The sequence below is a fragment of the Tinamus guttatus genome, unplaced genomic scaffold (assembly GCF_059628265.1).
Source record: "Tinamus guttatus ecotype Peru unplaced genomic scaffold, ASM5962826v1 Tinamus_guttatus_pri_ptg000459l, whole genome shotgun sequence".
Lineage (NCBI taxonomy): Eukaryota > Metazoa > Chordata > Aves > Tinamiformes > Tinamidae > Tinamus > Tinamus guttatus.
In genome coordinates this window covers 7,703,976-7,726,758 of record NW_028288993.1, presented here as the reverse complement: position 1 = coordinate 7,726,758, position 22,783 = coordinate 7,703,976, and the positions used below count along the sequence as shown (strand labels likewise).

Genomic DNA, 22,783 nt, shown 5'->3' with positions numbered 1-22,783 from the left:
CTGCCACAAGCAGTCACCTAATTAGAGGCTTTAATTCTGTAGGCTCGTCCAGCTGGCCACGTTTGCGAGCCGTAAGCCCTCACATATGCTGTGCTTGGCAATGCAGTTTGTAGGGACAAGATGAGCACGCGTGGACACCTGCTTTCCCCATGCTGTTTGGTGTGCCTCAGTTTCCCTGCTGGAGGCAGTGGTCCCTGAGCCACTCCAGAGCATCTTTGCAAAGCAGGGTGGAGAAGGTTTCAAATGCACTCATTAAAAAAAAGAGAGAAGAAGAAAGGGAAAAGCAAGCCTTTTTGCTAAATCCTTCCCCTCTCTGTGCAGCCAGCTCTGACATAACCCAATTAAACCCGGCCGCTCGCATGCCTCCCTGCTCACAGCTTACCCATGCAAACCTGGTTTCCTTCTAAAAATTTACAGGACAGTGTCTCCCAAGCAAGCCCATTGCTTCTCCAGAGGGACTTATAAATGATGACATTAGATACGAAAAGGCGAGCAAAACAACGGCTGTCAGGGGTTCGTTAACCGCCACGGCCCTGCGCGCGCTGGCGCCGATCCAGCTGACGGCATCGCTGCTCCCGCGTCTCGGCGGCGATGTTCCTTCCATTGAAAATCTGGCTCTGTTTTTATCTTTGGGGATGTGTCTGCAACATAAACACTGTTTTATTATTAACCCGAGGTTTTAATGGGGAGAGCCGGCTAGACTACAATGCATAATGTATAGCGTTGCGATGAATAATTCCTGAGAGGCAGCGAGGGGCGGCGGCGAGGGCGTCTGCCCGGGGCTCTGGGGACAGGAGTGCTCCTTGATGTGACCTCGAGGCTGCCCTTTCTCCCTACCATGTCCCCTCCCGTGTCCCATGTGTCTGCTCAGCACCGAGTAACGTCCCTGGGGAAGGGCCGGCTCCATCTGCGGGCAGCTTGGGGACCACAGTGGGGTGACGGTCTCGCTGAGGAGCAAAGATGCTCCCACCTATTGAAATGCATTGGGGATTATGATTTGTATGCGGTTGCCGTACGAACATTATTTTTCACTCCTCTAGATTAAGCAATTAGAGAAATATGTGTTGGGCAATCAATGGGAAAGCTTAAATTTGCATTAATTTAGGATTTTACATTCTGATGTCTTTGGTTATTTCACAAAGAGTAAAACTGACTCAGTTTAATGGCTTGATCGTTGAAATTGTCCTAATTATGCTTTGAAAGCCACATCCCTCTGAGGAAGGGACCGTGTCCTACCTTTGCTGCCACTGTGGTTGTTTTGCTTGGGGACAGCTAAAGTGGGTTAATTGCACAACTGCAGATCAGCTTGCACTGAGATGTCTGCATCTTCGCGATGGAAGAAAATACAGGATAAAGTCTACGCAGATGGCTATGGCACCATGTAGGAAAAAAAAAAGAACAAAATAAAGCTAATTCGCTCTTAGGGTAGATGGTTCTAAATTTCTCACTGCTATATTTACAGTCCATAGGCCGTATGTACCCCCAAACATCTTTTAAAAGGGCAAGCTTTGGATTCGTAGAGGTTGTGGGTATCCAGAGAGGTCAGTTTGTGCTACCGCCTTTACTCAGGAGGGAATAACGCTTATTTACTAATATTTTTATAGCTCTCCCGTGCCAGCTGCAGTTGGAGCACAGCGGTGTTTTTCCTTTCCCAAGCAAAGCAGGAGGAATTTAATGACGATAAGGAGCAGCAAGGCTCCACGGGGCTCGTTATTGAAAAGAAAGTCTTCACCTGCAATTCTGAGCAAGCTCATTGCATGGTCAAGGCAACATCCAAGCAAAGCAGTCAGCAGTGCCGGTGCCTGGAGCTCTTCTTTATTTGCTTATCCTGCATTTAATCTCCAGCTTTTCCAGTAGGTTTTGTTGGCCGTTCTGTGTAACCGTGTAACCGCACAGGTCTCAGCACTGCTGCTCGGAGGTCTTGACCACTGTGGTGCTGTAGATCGGCCATACACAACTTGTGCTCCAGGGAAATGCACGCAGGGAGTGACCAAGGTGCTCAACAGCGTGGGCTTTGGAAGTGGACATGTCGGCAAGTCACGGGAAGTTCCTCTGGTCCAACCAGCAGCACCGATGGCCTCGCTCGGCAGTTGCAGGATGACTCTGCTTACCTGGCTCCACGCGGTGCGTCGGGACAGGAGGTCATTCCATGGCGTTTAGGGCAGGGGACAGCAGCCCTGGACACTTGGCTCCCATGTAGGTAACAAATGGTGCTTGGTAGAGGTGGCTGAAGAGCGCGGCAGCCTGTTGGGCCTGCTGGGACCCGCTGCCGCGTGTGGTGCAGAGCCATCCCGGTGCTGCAAGGGAAGGGACCGCGCTCGCGACGTCATGCACATGGTCACATTGACATTTTCAATCAAATGTGTTGACAGAGCTTGTGTCCTGAAGCTGAAGCAGTGAAAATATATGGGCTTAAAAAAAGAAAAAGAAAGAAGGAGAGGAAAACAAACCTGGTGTGATTAAGTGTATCCAATTTACCAGATGGATTTTCTGCTCCGCTGTGCAGGGTGGTCCGTTCCAAGAGTTTCTCCGCATTTCACATTCTGTTTCTGTAGGAATGCGAAAGACCTCTCCGCTTAATGAGTTTGATTTGTATCAAAAGTTAGCTCGTGTGTTTCCCGGCATAACAGGTCTCAGGCAAGAGACTCTGGGGTAAATTTCCACATAAATCTCTGGCATTGCAATAAGCATCCAGGGTGAGCATGGAAAACCACGTGCCTATAGTGCCATAGCCACTGCCATCCACGGGCCTTGTGGAGGGGAAGCTTTAGGCAGATGTTTGGATGAAATACGAACATCATTCTCCTTTTATTGCCTCTGCTGTAGGGGTTGGAGGTGTGAGAGAAAGAACAGGCCAAGAGTGAAAGGAATTGTGGCCAAGGGTTGAAAAAAAAATGTGCTTGCGGAAACGATTAGATTAGATCTTTTTAGCACTGTCTCAGTATGGGGTGCTTGGCTGGGAAGCTGAAACCCCTTAATCTCAATATCCATCTGCTACTGCAAATATATCTAATAGATATATAAAGAGTGACTGTTTACGTGGAGGAAGGTGAAAGGATGCCTCCAGCTGTGTCAGCCAGTATCAACACCACGAAAAGGCCGCCGCACACTGGGGATATTTTCCCATTAGAGCTTTTTCAAATATGTAAGTTTCAAAACCTTTTTTATTTCATCATTTGCGGCGCAGCGGGGGAGAGCCGCTCTTTGTGCACAAGCGCTCCTGCCGCGAGCCGGGCTGCGAAGGGGACGCGCGGGGACACGGGCAGCAACGGGAGCGCCGCTCGCTATCGCCAGCCCCGAGCACCTCGTGGTGGGCAGAATCACAGGCCCTGCCTTTAGTTTGCACGTTGGTGTGACGAGGATGGCAGTGACGGGGATCTGTGCAGGGTACCGAGATCAGAGCCTGGCAGCAAGTTGCAGCCACAAGAGGTTGTGCAGGAACTGGGGACTTTTCCAGCTCGGGAAGCCCCAGGGCTGGGGTCTCCCAAGAAGAGCGGTTCTTGGCCTCAAAAAGCAGCTCCTGGAAGCTGCATACGGGCACCTAAGGACAGGTAGTCCTTCAGTGCCCAGATGCAATTCCCTTACCCATCCAAATAGACATGAGTCACAACAACAATATTTTGTACCTGTGTTCTGCAAGGGAACATTAGAAGACACCTAAATATTATTTATTATGTGCAGCCTAAGGCAAACTGTGCATAAACCATCTCCTTTTACCAAATGACTGACTCTCTGCCTCGGCTTGTGCCATTCGTCACCAGCAGCAGCTCCTGGATTCCTGGCTGGTTCCGCAGGAATGGGGAGCCCTACAAAGGGACGCAGTTGTGGGGGCCTCCCTGCGGAGTCGGGATCACTGTTCCCTGGGCACCCAGGGCTCTCAGACCCCATAGTTGCCCAGAGAAAGAGGGACACCTGCCCCAACACACCTCACACCCAGCACGTGTGTTTCTAGCTATTGGTACTGGCTAAAATCATGCAAAAACCCTGCTAGCAGCAGGGCTGCAGGTGCAGTGAGGCTGCAGGTGTGAGGGGAGGATGCAGAGCAGGGAGGATGGGGCCGTTTGCAGGAGATGGGGATCAGCTGGGCACGGCTGGGAAGCACCCCTGGGTCCTCAGGGAAAGGGCAGGGGCTGGTGAGGAGCTCCCTGCTCTGCTCTGTGTGATCTGGGTGCTGCTTCTTGCCTAGCTGCAGTGGTCTGGTACATCTGGAACTGATGCTGCATAATCTGATGCAGTCTGTGGAGATAACAGTGAGTGTATGGGCATGGATTTATTATTATTTAAATTAGCAATTGGGGGAAAATGAAAGAAGTGCTGGTAAAAGCATATTCTGCCTTGCATGGTTCAGCTTGTTTCCCCAAGTCAAGAACTGCAGGATTTTAATCACTCAGGGGAAAAGTATAATCTTTGGGTTTGTTCTGTTTTTGCTTTGTTCCGGTTGCTTTCTGCAAAATGGCTTTAGTCACCGGTTTGATTAAAACAAGTTCCTGTTGAGAGCAGAGCCTTCCTGGTAGCCACAGGAAAGCGCCTTGGACTGGGGAGAGCAAGTTAAATTATTCATTGCCATAAGTTTGTTTTAATAATTCAAAAACTTTTTTTGTCACGTCTTGTAAATTGTCCAACACTTCATCGCAATTCAAGGCTTTTTTTGTCTGTGGTTGTTCAGTGGGTAGTTATTTTTCCAGCTCATACAGCATGTAGGTTGCTGGTAAAGTACTTCCGAAGGGTTCCTGCTGCTTATTTTTCCACCTTAGGGTTGGTCACCCGATAATTGTGATATTATTTCTTCCTTGTGATTTAATAGCCTTGCTCGTAAACAGAAGACTCTTTTTTTTCTGTTTGCCGGTCGCCCACAGTGTCAATAATTGTTCGAGACACTTGTACAGCTAATAGAAAAAGCCTGTCAGGAAAAATAGCTCATTGTAATATTTCTGCTTTGAAGAATCTGTGGGAAGCAGCAAAGCCAACCAGGTAGCAAATGTATTTTTACCGCAGTTGCGTGGGTCCAGGGACAAGAGGCGTAAGTGGGCTTAATTGTCCCGCAAATGGATGCTCTGTTTCACACCTCAACAAAGCTTCTGATTTATTGATTCTTTAGTGTTACAATAATTCACCATCACTTAAAACTAAGTGGGGACATGCAACTAAGGCCAGCTGCAGTAAACACAAGGACCATGGCTGTTGACAGTCCTTGGATTGGACCCAAGCAGAGAACGTGCTCTAGGAGCTCTGGCTTTCCAGTCTGCAGCAGGTTACGGGATTTCTGCCGTCTTTTGAAAGGAAAATTGAGCCATTTTGTGTAGCCTTTAAACAAGCAGACCATGTTCCTGAAGTTGTCTTCAAGCCTAAGGCACCTAGCCGGAGGGAAGCTGGATGCTAGCAGGGGCAGGAGGGAAGCTGCTGGCCTGGAAACTCATGGGTGGAGGAAGGACGTACAGCTGAGCTGATTTATCAAGCTCAAACTCTGCCAGGAGCCCTAAGTCATCCTGGAAGAGCTCGTAAGCCTGGGGTGAAGGCTGAGCAGGGAGTGAGCGCGCGCAGGCCGAGGGGAACTCTCCCGTGACCGGCTTTGCTGAGGGGAGTCAAGCCTGGGCTCCATCCTGGAGGAGACGCTGTCCTAATAGAAGATCCAATAAGTGGAGTTTAGCAAGAGATTTGTTTTGATGTGTAACAGTCTGTTCAGTTAGCTACCAGACGTGGTTTGTTTAATGACTGAAACGGAAAGACGAGGAGCTCATCTCGGCGAGATCGGGAGAGAATATAGATTAACGCCAGCGGGTTCTCAATGCATCATTGACTTTCCCTATGTGTTGTGAGCGAACGTGCTGTTCAGGGCCCATGAGATGGGCAGACTCATTAAGAGAAACAGGACCTCCAAAGTTCCCCTGTACGAGAGCCTTGCCGTGTATCCTCGGTTTGGTAAAGGGCAATCGGTGTTTCTTTAAAAATTTTCTATCATTCTGTGCTCTTGGTCCCGAACCAGCTGGAAGACACAAAGTATTTGAAAGGTCTTTGGTGATGTCTGCAGCCTGCCGAATACTCGGGAGGCTTGGGGATTTTAATTAAATGCCCAAACATCTGTTTGCGGAGACAAACCGACCCTGCGGAGAGCGGCTGTGCCGGAGCGTGGAGCGGGGCCGTCCCGCGCGCCCGGCGGGACCGGGAACGGCGGCTCCCAGCACAAGATGTTCCTGCTGGAGGGGATTCCTGCGGGGCTGGGGAGCATCTGCCCTCCCGCCAGCGCTCCGCAGGCGGTGCTATCCGAGGAGGAGCCGCGCGGGAGGGGAGGGATGGAAGCGCTCCCTGTTCCTGCTGTGCTGCTTTAGCAGATGTTTCCCGAGGAGTGCGTTCCAGCTGGCTCCATCACGACGCTCCCCAGGCTACTTCAGACTCCACCAAGTCTGGTGCAAAATCATCTCAAGGACCAGGGAACCATGGATGTGCCCATAAGACCCTGCCTTTGCCAAGTCTCAGCCTCTTTCTTCCCATGGAAATGATGTGACCACAGGGAAAATGAGGCAACCTTGCTTCTGAATTCAGCAGGGAAAGCTCTTCCCTCAATTGCACATGGAAGGAAACTTCTCTCGATTTACAAATGCAGGAGAACTGCACCCAGTGTCACTTAACGTAGCCCTCGTGCGCTGGGCTGAGGTGAGAGAGCTGGAGAGGGGGCATCCAAGGGAGGCCTCTTTCCCGGGGTGTTATATGACCAAGTGGCAGCTCAGCACCTGCAGCCGCTGCCAGACCAGCGTGGGATAGGTCCCATCATCTCCCCATGCATCCGCTGCTGAGACTGGGTGTTCTCCTCTCCCTGCTCAGCTCCCTGCTTTCTTACGTGGCGTTCGTTGTTTGGGGTGCCCTGGTTGGTCTCCTTGGTGGGGCTCAAGTGATTCCATCAACTAATATAAAAATGACTGTGCTCCACTGCAACCGTGATGCCAGGGCTCAGTCTTGGGACCAGTGGCACAGGCGCTCGCAGGTCCAAGCTCTGGTGCTGGTACTAGATGTTGCAGTGATTGCACGACTCAATCAGCTGCCCTATTGGTGGCAGTTGCATCCCCCCAGCTACCTGCACCTTCCCTTGCCGTGGCATCTTGGGCAGGTCATTGCTCCCCAACCCTGTGTTGGCTGCAGCAGGGACACCGCGGCCCTTGGGCTCTGCCCGGCTGCTGCAGGAGCGAAACCACAACTCGTCTTTCGTAGCCTCCTTTAGGCGAGAAGGCAGAAGAGCAGAAGGCACCTGGGTGGTGGGATCTGTCACCAAACGGCTGCTGTTGGGGATGGAGGGCACCTACACCGGGGCAGACACGGGTCCCGCTGCATCCGCAACGAGAGATGTGAGGCTGTTTCCTAAATCAGGAGCAGCAACCGCTTATCTGCTTTCGAACTGTTGTTTTAGCAAGGTGAAAGGGTGCTAATTTGGGCATTTTCCTAAAATCCCACTGGAGTGCAACAGACCGCCCTGTGGCAGAACTTCCTTCTTTTCATTTTTTAAATACCTAATTGGTGACAAAGGATACTTCGCCATGACATGCAGCATTATGCAAAACTGAGCATGATTAAAAATATAAATATACTATTCCCATTGAAACTCCCTTGTGATGGTCACATGGAGCTTGAGTTAAAGAAGGATTTTTGCATCATTCATTGCGCTTGCATGGAAAGTTTTGAGGTGTGATGAAAACCCCCTAGTGTATTAAATCCCCATCCAGAAAAATACACTTTCATACTGAAAATACAAAAGAAACCGTACTTTTTTTGTCAGTTTTTCTTATTCAGAAGAGAAACATAAGCGAGCCCCAGCAAACATTGTTTTGCGCTGCGCCATTCTGCCTGCCTATCGATGGGAATTGGTTCTTTGATCCTCAGTTCAAAGAGGTGGAAAATGCTGTTTTGGTCCACAGAGAATTTCTGCTTCAACAGCATTCCCTGATTAATTCTGCATCTCCGGAAAGGTTCTCAGTATCCATCTAACCAAAGAGACAATTTTACCTTGTGGTAACGTCTACTGCTGGAATTTGCCCCCCAGTGAAGATAATGTTATTTTGTTCGTATCTGGCACTTTGGAGTATATCACCTGGGCAGCATAACACAAGCAGGATGAGTGAGCAAACAAGTGTTTCGGGTTACTGGCAAGACCCGATCCCATCCGACAAGCTCGCGGGCGCTGGCTGACAAGTGAGGGACGTGGGAGCTGCTGCTGCTGCTGCTTTCCTGACCTGGATGTGCCAGGAGCCGTGGCCTCAAGCTATGCGATTTCTTTACCGCCGGCCTCGCCAAGGGATCTGCTGTCTTTTGAAGTCGGAGGTTGTGCCCTTTTGCATCGCCGCTGCTGTTAGCCTAATCGAACATTTAGAGCAGGGGGAGAGAGCAGAAATCATTAGCCGTTGCATTAACTTCTCCCCTGAATCCTGTTCGCGGTGTTAGCTGGAATTAAAGAGCTGTTTGGATTCAAGTGAGCTCCTCCAGCGCGAGCTAATGAAACTGCTCCTGCAGTTCAGCTGAGGAGGTGACCAAAATCCTGGTTGCTATCCAAGCTGCAGTTTTTCTCCTAATGAATTAATCGGCTGATTACGTGTGTGCAATAGCTCATTAGAGAGGTGCATGTCAACCTTTGGAAGAAAACTGTTGGCTTTGTCCATCCTGCTGCTGTTGCATGGCAAGAACATGGTCCTGGGAGGGCTGCAGCACCATATGTGTTGCTCTAATTAATGGGCATTGTTCCTAGGGTCATTTCATCTCCTGAAAAGCACTGTAAAAACTGGAAACCTTCTGAAACTTGGAAGAAAAACTCAGACGGCCAAAAGCAATTTCCCTTCAATCTAGCTTTTGGTGGTGATGGCTTTTTTTTTTCCAAAGCTTCCGCCCTACTTAATGGTTTCAGTGCAGATAAAGTGAAGCCTTATTTAGAAATTAGTTCCGCTGTTTGAGTTGTAGCTTTATTTTACTAATCTGGGTTGTTAATTTTGTTGGATGCTGTGTTTGGACTTTCTTCCTGCGTGTGTTTAAGGGGAGTTGCTGCTGCTGCTGAAGACCTCGCTGCGGTCTGTGCAAGCTGCTCCCACCAAGGACAGTGGAGAGGGGCAGAGTTAAGGAGGCTGTTGGGCTGGCTGCTGTTCCTTGGAAGGCAGCAAAGTAAGAAAAGGTATTTTTAATGTTACTGAACTTTGTGTATTCATGCGAGTACCATAAATGCGGCTTCCAAGGGGAATGCTGCAGTTTTTGGAGGCTGAGCAGCTCTGCCGGGCGCTCTGGGATCTCCTGTTGCTGCTGGATGTGCTGTCACTCTTGGTGTCCTATTGATTCCAGCTAAGCCTCAGTTAATGCCTCTGTGTCCACAGAGCCATCATGCAGGGTAAGCTCCCTCTCCGAGGCATTCACATCTGCAGAGGATCAGAAGCTCTTGCATCTCCTGGGCTTCTAGGATCACTGTCAAGGTAAAAATACTGCGGTGCTGGGAATTTTAGGAAGGCGAGGACTTAACAAATCAAAGGAAGCGATAGAAGGGAGGCTAGTACAGAGCAGATCCTGCTTGTGTTGCTGTGCAGCTGCCTTCGGCATTGCGGTGTGAGATGGCTGAAGCGATGGCACCTCTTCCACGCGTTCTCCCAGCAAGCAAGACTGCCTTATCCGTAAAGCGAGCATGCAACCCTAGTAAGGGTGTAGTGGCTCTTCCAGCAAGAAAGGAAGTTTTAAAATTCTCATTCTTCCAGGTGACCCTGCAAAAACAAAGCTCGTTTCCTTGGGGATGGTGTCTTTGCTACAGGTGCCCAGCGCTGGCACTTTAAGCTCTTGTGTCCCCAGGGACAGCAGGTCGACATCGCGCAGAGGAAGGGAACTCAGGGTCTCGTTTACCTGGGACCTGGAAGCCCCATTCAATCCAGGTTACAGATTTAAGCTCCCGGCAACCTTGTGAAGTTAATGCAAACACCTGGTAGCAGGAGGAGTCGCTGGAAGCTGAGCTGGGATTGCTGTGTGAAACCCACGGCAGAGCCGGGGCCGAACCAGCCATGCTCCTGCAACGCTGGCTTTGCTCAGCGCGGAAATTTCCTGTGTATTTATGCAACACTCAAGGGAAATACTTTTCTCTGTTTTTTTTCCTTCCTTCCTTTCTTTTTTTCTTTCTTTCTTTCTTTTTTTTTTTTTAATTGACTAAGCTTCAGAAATGCGGTTATTGTAAAAGGCGGCAGAAGCATGGAACAGGCTCAGGTGGAATTTTTCTGTTTCTCCTGATTTCTGTTGTGCTGTTTATGCCCTCCTTGTTAGGCTGAACTACTTTGTATACTTGTAAATGGGAACCTGCAGCCCTTATAAAGAAATCAGCAAGAAGACTTGCTGACTGAGTCTTTTTTTGCCTGTGGCTGTTGAATGAGTCCATCAGCTTATATAATATTAATATTTGTAAAAGCAAAGCTACAGAGCTCATAAATCTTCCATAAAAGAGGGACAATATCTACATCTATTTTAAAATGAGGCAGGTAGCTAGGTGCTAGGACAAAAGGTCATTGATACAAAGGAAGTGGGTATATAAAAGAAATGAAATTGCCATTTTAATCTGAAGATTGGCTCTGCATAAGTGATAGCTGGAGGTTTCGTTGTTGCTAGAACCAGCGTTTTGCTCTGGGTTTGGACATCACTTGGCCCAGTAGAGCCCCAGTCCCTGGTTGCCACCACAGTAATAGGGAGTCTGGCCCTGGCGTTCAGTTCAAGTTGACTGAGCAGTAAAAAGAAGTCTGAAATTGGAGCAGGATTTGCTCACAGTGGAGAGGAGAACTTTGTAAGCGTTGTTTCTAGCTCCATGTCTAGCCCAAAAGAAATTACATAAAAAATTCTGCTGTTGCAGATTCTGTTAACAATTTTTTTAGGGCATTAAGCAGGCTCTTTGCCCATAACTCTCTGCCACAGCAATATGGAAACCCAGATGAGAAAAAAAATCATACAGCTTGTTTTTAGTCAACAGAGTGAGCTGTCAGTCTGCAAACATGCTCCCGGAGCAGCTCCGTGGAGGGATGATGCTGTTGGATCAGAGTTAGCGCAGTCACTTTTTCAAAGGAAAACTGTGCTTTAAAGCAGTGGCTTTAAAGCATCTTTTATTGGATACCACCTGCAGTGGGGCTGGAAAGGAAAAATGGGGCAAAGGGGAGGAAAAAGCTTCTTTTTTTCTTTTTTTACAAAAAGTGCGCCATGTGTCCCTACCCCTTGGTGGTGCCATGCCATCCCCGTGGGTGCTCGTGCGGTGCCGGGGGGCTCGGGACACCCAGGGTGCTCGGTCGTGGTGTGATGCCCAGCGGGATGCCCACCCCCGCGTGGGTGCTGGTGATCAGAAGATCCTTTTTGCACTAGGGCTCGGTCACTCCTCCTTCCACCCGTCTTTGTCTTGGCAAATTCTTGGAGAAAAAGGAAAAATCTGTTGCACGGATCCTCTTCCGGGGGTGGAAGTTGTTGGCAGTGTTGCTGGGCAGTGTGAGGGCTTGGGTGAAACCCAGTGGGACCTGAAGAGCTTGCAGTGTGACCAGACAAGACCAGAGAGAGCTGCAAGGCCCGGAGATGCTGTCGCATGGGTTTTCCAGAGATGAGAAATCGGGGCTGGAGGAGAAACTGGGGTTGGAAGCACAACGAGGTGGCTCTCATAGACCCCAGCATGAGCCCCAGACCAAGCTACATATCCCAGGCTCAGACATGAGGTGTGACGAGTTGCTCTGTCTATTCCCAGCTTGTCTTGCAGATGGAAACAAAGGCAGATATTGTTTCAGTCTAAAATTTTTGATGAAGCAATATTTTTCTTTTGAAAACAGGGATTTGGTGAAGCTGAACCTTTCCATAGAATTAAGTCAATTTGTCTAATGCAGCATGTGTCCAAGCAAAATCTTTTTATCTTGTTAATTCAATGATTTGGGCAAGAAATATGTTTAAGGAATTGTAATATTTCAGCTCAAATCTGATGAAAATATTTAATTTAAACTGGTGAAGGCTGAAAAAATCATTTTATTTAAAAAAAAAAAGTGGAAATAAGGGAACACTTTGTAGTGATCTTGCTGAGAATGTTTTCAAATTTTTTATTCATGAAAGTTTGTGTTTAGCTTTTGTCCTAATTATGAACAAGAAAAATAGCAGAAAAACTTTCAAAGGACACACAGATAATTATAGCCAGATGTTTCCAGCTGATCTTTCTCATCTCCAAATCCAGCATTTTCCCTAATCAAATTTTCTGCCACGTAGGAGGTATAATGTAAAATTTCAATATTGTGGGTCAGCTAGATTATGAGAAGAGAATAAACTGCCCAGAAATCTTACAATGGGAAAGAGATGAATGAGAGTGATAAAACAGAAGTCTATAACATTATGAATATTATGGATAACTCGAATAAGGAATGATAAACATGACGGTCTGGGGGAAAAATTACGTGCAGGAGAATCAGTGCTTGGTGAAGGGCTCCTTGATATTTGCCCCTTCCTTATATATTTCCTTTAGGAGACTCCCTGTTCCTGTGTGTTACTATTCCAACCCTCCCTTTGGATGCAGGCAGAGTACAGCTCTGCTCTTGCTGCAGCGAGGTCAGCAGGGCTGTTGGCCGGACCTCATCCCTCTCCTCTACCTTTGCCTCTCGCAACCCACAGCGATGTCTTCACTGTCCTTAACCTTTCATTGCTACCTCGTTCTTCAGATGGTTCTGAGCTCAGTGGAATTATTTAAAACTCCAGTTTATAAAAGGCTTTGCTATCATTAGAGGACAAATTACACTATCTCCGTGGCTGGAGAAGAAACCAAATTAAACCCTACTATTCTTCGCAATTGATGGGCTGACTGTAGAACTCCATGTCATAGCCAATTTCTCACGAACAATCGGGAGAAAATTGTATGCAGCAAAATGTCTAATTTCTGTCACAAATGTTTTTGCTGTGCAAAGGGACAAATAACAGCAGTGAGAGGAGACAGAGAAGAGAGCGCTTGGCTTGGCCTTCAGGTTAACGGTGAGAAGGGACGAGGGGAGAGCTGCGGAGTTGCTCATGTGTTCCTGGTCGCTCGTGGAGCTCTGCCATTGCATTGACCAAGAAGAAATGGCAACATAAGTGACTTTCTCTGGCTGTAATAATGCATCACCAGCCAACTATGGCAGAGAGCGAGGGAAGAAATAAACGGCCAGTGCAGGAGACCATGTTCCCCAATGGAGAGCTCTTAAAGCTGCTCCCATAGCAAGCTTAGGAAGACCTGTAATAAAGCTTTGTAAGTGTGAAATCATTTAACTGGACTTGGCAGAGAGAGGCTGAGGATGCTGTGGCATTCAGGGTGGCTGTGGTGACTGATAGTGAGATGAGAGACATTCAAATTTTAGTGATAAGTGAGTAGCGACTTTCGGCGTTAATCCGACTAAATACATTTGTGATATATTGACTGAGGTGAAAGTCTAGATCAATAGTAGCTTTGAAGAAGCTCAATAGATCAATGTTTCTTTCATGTGATAAAGAAAATAGAAGGAAGGTATTTACGGTATTCTTTACGTGCGGTATTATTCTTTGCTGATCCTTATTTTTTCTACCTTCTGACTCAAAAGAACAAAAGGTTTAGAAAGGGCTTCTAAACCCTTTCCAAACAATGGTTTAGAAAGACAATTCACAGGCCAGTTAAAAAGCTGTTGTAAGAAGGAGAGTTAGGGTATTATTTGCCTCAATTCTAGATTATCAAGAGGAAGTCAATTCTAGATTATCAAGAGGAAGAGACGTTCCCTACAAAAGCGCATTGCCCATTGAAGATGCATTGCTGTCAAATGACAGTCTTGGTTCTGCTGAGGTGCTGGTGGCCATGCTGGTGCGTGCACGTGGCTGTCTTCTGCTCACCTTGTGGACCTTGCTTGGGTTTTGGCAAAGATGGAGCAGCAGGTGTTTTGCAGGCCCCCTTTGCTTTTGATCATAGAAATATAGGTGCCTGGCTGTAAATACAGCTGGCAAAGAGGTGGTTAATGGCATGTTGAAACGCTAGAGAGGACAGCACAGAGAGAAAAGCCATTTATCCTCTTAAATAAATCAGCCAGTCCTGTTGGGGGTTGTGGGTGATTCAAATTTCAGCTTCCTCCATTAAACAAATCCTGGCATTCCTGGTGCTGCTCGGGTGAGCGTGACTGTGTCCCATTTATCCAGTTGAACAAATAATCTAAATTTGAGAACCCCCATGTCCATTATCAGTGGAATATTTTTACAGCGCTTTCTGTAAAGATTTCGTTTATGCCTTTATTCTGTAACAAGGCTTATCAATCATCAAGAATGACTTTTTAATGTAGGTCAAACTTTAGCCTAAAGCTGTTGAACAGTATTTCTTCGTGCGTCCATGGACGCTGCCGTGTAGGAGCTCCCTGCCCCCAGATCTCCCTTGCTGATGCAGTTGGAGGGGAGCAGCATGGCGTGGAGACAACGTGGGGCAGAGCTGCTGTTGGTGGCCCTTCAGCTCCTGGAAGCTGAGATCTTCACATCTGAAGGGTGCACGTTGCCTGCGAACTCAGGGGAAGACACAAAGCGAAGGGCCTGCAGCACATGTGGTGTGGTGGCCCCCAAGGAAACATCTTGTTTTTACATTTCCATGGCATTTTCTCTGTAGGGCTCAGTTGTGTGTAAGCGTTGAGGCCATCTCTTCTGGGCCTCGGATGGCCCAGGTCTAGCTGGCAACCAAATTGCTTCTGGCTCCTTCTTGAGTAGCCTGAGAATGGGAGCGTTCTGCTGGACTTCAGCAGGGATTTGGCTCCCACCTGTGGCTAAGGGGAGTTGTGAACTTTATCCCACCAGCGTTGGTTTGGTTTGGTGTCTGTGAATCTCCATGCCCAGTTTGCTTTCCCCACTTTTAAGAGCTTCATGATTGGACTTTGTGTCAGATCGAAATTCTGCAATGAAATGTGAGGTGGAAGAGTCCAACCCCAGCCATTAGGATGCATTTGGGGGATTTTTAGCATCTGATGTCTGTTTGGGTCCTGCCCAGGTTGCTTCTGTTAGGCGAAGGGAGTCTTTGCTCTTGGTGTCCAGGCCAAGTCTCTTTTCTTCATTAATTTACCTTCAAACCTCAGCCATTCCACAAACTAACTCCACAGTGAGAGTGGACTCCAGGTCCCTCTATGCCCTGAGCCCCTGGGGCCAGAAAACAGGAGGAGGAAAGGACCTGAAAGTCACCGAGATGATTAATCTCACAGCAAAATGACTAACGCAGGAAGCATTAATCTGTCCACCAGAGAAGGTCCCTAAAGGTGCCCTGGGAGAGGGATGAACCAACTAAGTCATTGGCCTAGGTTGAAAGTTGGGGAGGTTCCTCTGTTGAACCCAGAAACCCTTCCTCGAAACCACCTCAAATTTCAAATGAGGCCTCAAGTGAGGTGGGATTTGCCTGGGTCTGGTCCTCCATTATGGGCACTTTGTTGCACTCTCTGTGCTCAGCCTTGCAACAAGTTTCCACTAAGAACTGCCAGCATCGAAGAGAGGAATAAAAGATGACTGTATAACCCCCCGGGTTAGGACTCTGCTGTTGCTATTATCAAAGATAGTTTGCAGCCGGATGGGAAAATTAAATGTCAACATTGGAATGCATGAAGGTCATCGGATCCCATTACTTAAGTAATGTATACAGATCTGTTGTGACACATTCATTTGTTAACAGAGACCACACAGTTCAATAGGGAAGTTGGGTATAAACATGTAAATGGAAAAGGTATTTCCATGCGGAACGGACAGGACCTTCAGCGCCTCTTTCTCTCTATCTCTATATATTTTTTTTTCCCTTTTCTCATCACTTGCTCTACATGTTTCACAGGACTGGCTGACAAAATTTGGTTATCTGCCTCCTCCGGATCCCGTCACAGGACAACTGCAGACGCAGGAGGAGCTCACGAAAGCCATCACGGCCATGCAGCAGTTTGGAGGCCTCGAAGCAACAGGCATCCTAGGTCAGTTCAAAATGAGCCCTTTTGTCTTGGTGGACGGGGACAGACAGGGGCTGAGAGGGCCTTTTGGGGACGAGGAGGACCGCGTGCTCCGCAGCAGTGCGCTGTGCAGTGGCGCCATTCGCAGGAAGGTCTGACACGTGTGTGATGTGCGGCTCCGTTTGCACTTACAAGAGTAATTACATGGCTCAGGTGCTTTGTTGCCTTGTGCTTCCAACAACCTGAGGCAAGCAATTATTTCACCGGGCCCACAAACCCTCAGGGTTCCTATCATGCTTAAAATAGCTCTTGATGTGTTCAAAAAATAAAAGGAAAAATAAAAGCAGAAAAAAAACCTAAGGCTGATAGATGACTTTGTTCAAAGCCTTAATTGCAGCATCAAACTGAGTGGAACAGAAATCCTGATTTTAACCCTCCACGTTTGTGTAGGTAGATCTTTCTGTATTCTTCGTGAGGAAGAGAAGTAGAGAGCAGGATTCCTGCAGCGATACCCTACCACGGCTCCTTGTGCCCAAGGAGTCCCCATCATGAGTTCCCATCACGTTCTCAGGCCCTTCCTGGGACCACTCTAGCCAGTGGCTGCACTCAGAGCCCCCATGGGGTTTGTCCAGCCTTGGTGTAGCCCCAGATTGGCCCAAAGCCCTTGGCCTTGGGCAGCCCGGGCGGCTGGCGAGGGCTCGGCGGTGGGTGACTCTTCTCTGGGCTGGTGACCACGTCTCACTGTTACAAAGTGCCTGCAAGCATGGACCAGATGAATCAAAGCTAGGCCGGAGTGATGCAAGTCGCCTTCCTTGGCCCTGGTTTTCCTCAATATTCTCATTGAAAGGAGTGAAGAGGGAGGGAGAAAGCGGCCTTTATCCGTGCCCCCTCGCAGGGGCCGTTGGCTCCCTTCCCCTCAGGCTGGCTAGCAATGGGCCCCTTTGTGCTGTGAGGCCGGCGGCCCCCCACAGTGTCCTCAGTCTGCTCTCCATGCTGCTATTTAGGGAGGAATTAGAGAGAAGCTGCTAATTAACAGTGCAACAGTGGCTCCCTGGCAACGCCGGGACCAGGGCTGGGCTGCCATGGCCCAGTCTTTCCCTCTCTGTGCTTCATTAAGCAGCTACAATTATAGTTTTCCTTCCACTTTTCTGCAAGCTCCAGGAGGCCCCAGCACAGGCACTGACTTTCCTTCCAGCACTACCTGCAGCTTCTGCCTTGGAAGTGATGTTTAAAGCGGGACTTACACGAGTCCCTGGTTAGATGGAGGGCTTGGGTTTGAGCTAGGAAATGAAGTGCTTAACAAAAGATAGGAAAACAGTGCTGAAAAGAGGTGAATGAGCACCATGCTGGGGCAGCATTGCCACCGCCCGACGGATGCGTGCACTGCCTCGCTGCCTGTCCCAGGGGCTTTCTTAACCCGCGCTTCCCAGTCCTGCAGCATAATTATTTCCAGCACGTTGTTTCCATGGTTTGTTTCTCCCCTAGATGAAGCCACGCTGGAATTGATGAAGACCCCTCGCTGCTCGCTCCCTGATTTCGCCTCCTCGGAGAGCAGGGAAAAGCGGCACACTCAGGCCGCGACCAAGTGGAACAAAAGGAACTTGTCCTGGAGGTAAGAATCAGTCTCACTGTTTAAGTGACAAGCATGGGACACTCTGAACGTGGGGAAACATGGGAGTTTAGAGCTGGCTGCCCAAGCCTACAGCACCCCATGGGGGAGTGTTTGGAAACAAGTGTCCTCTCCACCTGCCACCGACCACGATTGCGCTTTCCAAGGCTCATTTTTCTGCCTGCAGAGACCGTGGGCAACAGTGGTGGTTCTTCAAAGAGCTGCTGCAGGAAGCTGAGAGCATCACAAGAGCACTTGGAGCGAGGCCACAGCTGGGGCTGGAGCGTGTGGTCCCAGCCATGCTGAGCTCTGGTTGCAGTTACACCACTGTCAATTCGTAGGGTAGCTGCCTAACTCTGAGCTGGGTAAGGCATGATAGAGATATCATGGCAGGACTAAAGAGTGGTGACATTCACATGAGGACTCAAACCGTGCTGATATATTTCACTCATCCCAGGCTCAAGTGCAACGTAAGAAGGGGAATAAGGTCAGTAGCTTTGGTCCCAGGATACAAACCCGCTTCACGTTCCCTCTGCAGCTGAGTGGTGCTGCTGCAAAGGTTGCCATAAAAAAGGGTTTTAGGTCCAAGACAGTTTTATATGCATGATATAAAAATTCCATCTCCCGACAAACTCACGGCTGCTTTTTATTCTTTCTTCCTTTCCAAGATCGTGGCTGTTGTTCAGGAAGGGGCTGTATTTTATAACTGGAAGCTCTATAAGCCAGCAGGAGGCTCCAGTATGGTATTTACATCCAGCACTTGAGATTAGAATAGCTTTTTTGGAAACTGTCATGAAAATCTGTCAATAGAGGCATAAAGTTTTACATGCCTACCTCTTATTCATTGATTGGAGATTTAAAAAAGAGCAAACAAAACCCAGAATTGGATTGAGCTGTGCATATAAAAAGGAAAGATGCCCTCTGCCAGAGCCGCAAACCCACAGGCTCCTTGCAAGGGGTTTTGCTCTGGTTTTGCAGCCTGCTTGTATTAATCTTTCATTAAGGACAAGTCCCACATGCCACTTCATCCATGCTGCAGTCTTGCAAGCTGTGAAATTTAAGGGCTTGGGATGTTGGAGCCGGAGCAAAGCCTCGTGGTGGCAGCTCTGCAATCTCCATGAGCGGTGCCCAGCCACGTGCAGCAGGTTTGTGTTGCTAGCTGAGCTGGGATGTGGATCCACTGCGGTGAGGGGGTAACAGTGGGAGCAGGGGATGCTGCCAGGAAGGTGCCTATAAATGTGGAAAGAGTATCCTGAGCTCTCATTCCCAATGCAAGAGCATTGGGCTGCTGAGGTTCCTGACTGCTGGGATGTGCCACCTGCAGCCCCATGGAGCCCGTGCAACCCTCCAATCCCTGGTCGAGGAACAAGGCACAAAGCTGGCTTGCTCAGCCTCATCCAGCACAGCTGCTCCTGTCCCAGCCCGAGGAACTGGGTGTGAAACTTGGTTTTGCCCTCATCTTCTCCCTGGGATCAATCATCTCTTGTGCTGGCACACAGGTTGTGCTGTAGGTGCTGCCTGATGGTGCGTGTGTATTAAAGGGCAGAATAAGGATTATTGCACAGAAAGAGTGGAGGGCCAATCTCGCTTGTCTTTGCATAATGCTGGGAGAGCCTTCGTGGAAGGGGCTCAGAGAGCACAAACTGCGGGGCTGCTTTCCCAGCTGGGGCTGTTCCTGGGGTAGCGCAGCAGCACACCTGGTTTCGAGCCAAGCGACTCTGGGTGCTTTGGACAGTGTCTACACTTTGCTGTCCCCTCTTCTCCCCTTCAGAAAAACCAATCTGGGCTTATCAAGCAATCTGTGGTCTGTTGTGTTGGGTAGTTATCAGCATTTATTTTCTTTCTCTCCGGTTTCAGGGTTGCACTGTGTGATGGAGTGCTTTCATTAAGCAGGAATTGATTTCCACACATCAGCAATGTAGCTTCTCCTTTGTCATCGTGGGGGGAAACGGGAAAGGGACCTAGAATCTCAAGTGCTCAGTGGCACTGCTGCTGGTCCATGGTGGGCAGAAACCTCTGTCCTCACCGTGTTCTGCTTATTAACTGAGTTGGGCCCAAAACTATTTGGGGATGGGACTAGCAAAGGCCCTGGCAGTACCTGCAGGAACCACTTTAAAGCTGCCTTTTATCTATCTACAAGATACTCTTTGGGCTCCAGCTGTGCTGCTCAGAGGCTGGTGGAGCTCATGGTCAGGCTGCTGCAGCAATGAGGTGGCATCACCTCGTCTGTAGGCCACGGCCACAACTGCGACCACAGGTGCCTCTCTCAGCAAGGAAAGGAGCTGCCTGAGATGGAGAAGCCGCATGGATGGTGCCCCTGGAGCAGAGCCCTGGGAACAGGGAGCAGAACATGACCCTGGGATAAGCACTTCTTCTAGGCAGAGTGTGGAGCTGCTCAAGGCTACGTAGGGCAGATGTTGCCTTAGCATGTCCCTGACTGCACTGCATTAGATCTGTTTTCTCCTGCCCAATTTTCACCCTGCTTACATGGGAGTTTATTTCCTTTAGTGTCTCAATCCATAGCACCTGCGGGAATTTCTGGAAGGGGCAGGTTTCCCTCCTGTTACTCAACTCGGGCTTTTACCAGAGACTGGAGCTCCTTAAGGGGAGTCTCAGGAGGGATTAAAGTCCAGGAACAAGGGGTGCGGGTTTCCACTGACTACCTGAGCACTGTTTTACTGTGAATAATAGCAATAATCAAGGTGGGAGGAAGCCTCTTTAGCCTTGTGTGCATGTGCGTTATGTTAGAAATGTGTTGCTTTTTTTGATGGGACTTGATAAAGCAATGTTGCTGAATGTCCTGTTGATATAATAGTCTCCTCTTAATCTCATTGAAATCAATTAGCAGAGCTCCTGCAATCAAATCAGATTCTGAATTGGAAATCCTGATGGGAATCTGTTGAAAACTAATGGTTGTAATGAATAAAGGATCAGGGATTTTTCACTTACGTCTGCTGCCTGCTAATAAAATGTGGGTCAGCTCAGAGGTGCAGGACCTTTAATAAGAAGCAAAATAAGTATTGATATTGCTTCTGCCTTAATCTAATGTGTCTAGCATTAGGGACTGGAATGAATATTAATAATATTTGTCTCTTCAAACAGAGATTTTCATCCACCAGCCTTTTCAAGTGAGATCAGATTTATTATTCTCATTTTTACAGCAGTGGAAAGTCAGGTCAAAGGGAAAGAAAATGGCTCATGCAGGAGAGCAGAGCTTGAGGCAGGAAGAGCAGATAATAGTCCTGAATCTGAGTCCCATGCTCTGGGCACTCAGACCTTGGAGATGAGGTCTTACCTCCTGACATAAGCACAAGTGTGCTTTACGTATATAATTATTTAGTTGACATTAAAGCCACCAAGGTTTTACCTAAATTTGGTGGGATACCCTGGAAAATGAAGATACTTCCTCACTTAGTTAATGAATATCTGAAAGCCAGTGTCTTCTTTAAACACTGTCTGCAAGTTGTCTGTTCTGATCTCATGCTCATACTGTTTGTATCACCAGGTACTACTACTCCTTAGATGTATATGAGCAGTCAAGGCTCTCTCTAGAGTAGTTTAGGTATAACAAAGGTGTAGATATGGCTAATTTTTCCTATTGTGGCTGTGATCTTTTGCCTGGTCTTCCCAGTTCATTTACAGTGTCTCCAGTATAGACTTCCCAAGGTCTTCAGAGAAGCTGTTGGAGAGGTTTCTTGCTGTCTTCTTTTTCTCATGAGTCCAGTATTTTTTGTGTCCTGAATTTAAACCTCAGTGACTTTGCCCAGGTCAGGACGTGGTGTGCTTTGGGCTCTATGTCCACGAGGGAATGGGATGCAAAGCAAGTATTTGTGAAAGCAGCAGTTGCAGCAATTTGCTCGTATTCCTCTTTGCTGATCCGTAAAGTCTCCCAAATGTTACACAATCGTACACAATTTTTCACTAGTAGGAAAAGCTTGAGTGACATGGCATCCCTTCCTGCCACCTGTAATTGCCTCTGGACATTTAGTCCTTGCTTTGCACTGGTGCTGGGGAATGGTGTAATACTGAGTGATGTTCTCTGAGCTATATCGTACGGGAGGGCAAGTGAGGTGATCGTAATTGTTGCTTCGGCCTTTAAAAATCTGTCAAGCCATGAATATTTCTTGAATGCTTTGGTTGGTGTGCTGGTACACTAGAAATAAAGTGTACATTATTACTAGGGTAGAGCTGGCCAGAAATTTTCCAGTAGAATTGTTTTCTGTCAATAATTACTCAGTCAACAGTACATTTTCCTGGAACGTATTTATTTTTTGTCAAAATGGTCAATGAAAGATTATCTAAACATACTCTTTCAGAAGTCAGGAGGCCTTATTGCGTCTTTGTCTTTTCACCTTTTATATTAAATCAGTAGCATTAGGGGCTCTTTCTCGAGGTTTGGTTACACAGAAAACATTGACTTTTTTCATTCCAGCTCCGAGCGAAAGGGAGGTTTGAATTATGCTGCTGCACGGCAAACCTGGCTCACCGTTACTCCCATCTGACTTTCCTTCAGGACAAGGCAGTGTTGAGGACTGAATGGTGATATCCCAATGCAGAGAAAACATATTGTACCCTTCATATGTACAATGGTGTAATAAGCCCCAGCTAGTCAGTACTTTATCTACCAAGGAGCAGGATGAGATCTTTGCTGTGGTGCTCCATCAGATACCCTGTCTTCCCCAAGTAATAGTTTGGAGGACTTTGAACAAGATTTACATAAAATGCATCTTTTCCTCTTCCTCCTTTTTATATACTGCAGTTCTAAAGATTGCTGGCAGTGTGCAGGTTTCAGAGTTTGTTTTATGTCTTCAGCAGACATGCCGGGGAATATATGGAAGCAGAAAATGTGTCATGGATTTACATGCCAGTGTAGCGAGAATGAGCAATGACCTGCTGGTTGTTGTGGGAAAACTTATGGGCCTGTGTGTGGTGTGAAGGCTTCAGAAGTAAATAATCTTTATATTTGGGTTGCACTTGGAACAAAAAAATAGTGAGAACATAATTAACAGTAGATCTGAAAGGGAACTTGCCAAATAAAATGTTTGGGTATTCTCTAGAAAGGCAATCAAGCTTTGTGATGTCTGGGGTTGGGCAAGGTGGGGGATAAGTGGCAGGGTTTGTCTGTGGAAACATTGCTAGTAGCTCTGAAATGTGATTTTGAGTCTCTCAGACACGCATATATCAAGCGTGTTGAGGCACTTCTCAGGTGAGCTAAGAGCTCTATAGCCTCCTTGCAGGTACTGTGCTTCGCAGCTGAGCCAGGCATCTGCAGAGCCCA

At 48.0% G+C, this 22,783-nt stretch overlaps 1 protein-coding gene across 1 annotated transcript in view; it reads left to right on the top strand.

The window, feature by feature from the left end:
• Nucleotides 1-22,783, top strand: part of MMP17 (matrix metallopeptidase 17) — a 60,241-nt gene that overhangs the window by 26,482 nt on the left and 10,976 nt on the right. Inside the window, exons 2-3 of the mRNA XM_088532486.1 lie at nt 15,788-15,920; nt 17,382-17,508. Of these exons, the coding sequence (XP_088388612.1) occupies nt 15,788-15,920; nt 17,382-17,508 (260 nt within the window). The remainder of the gene's footprint in view (nt 1-15,787; nt 15,921-17,381; nt 17,509-22,783) is intronic.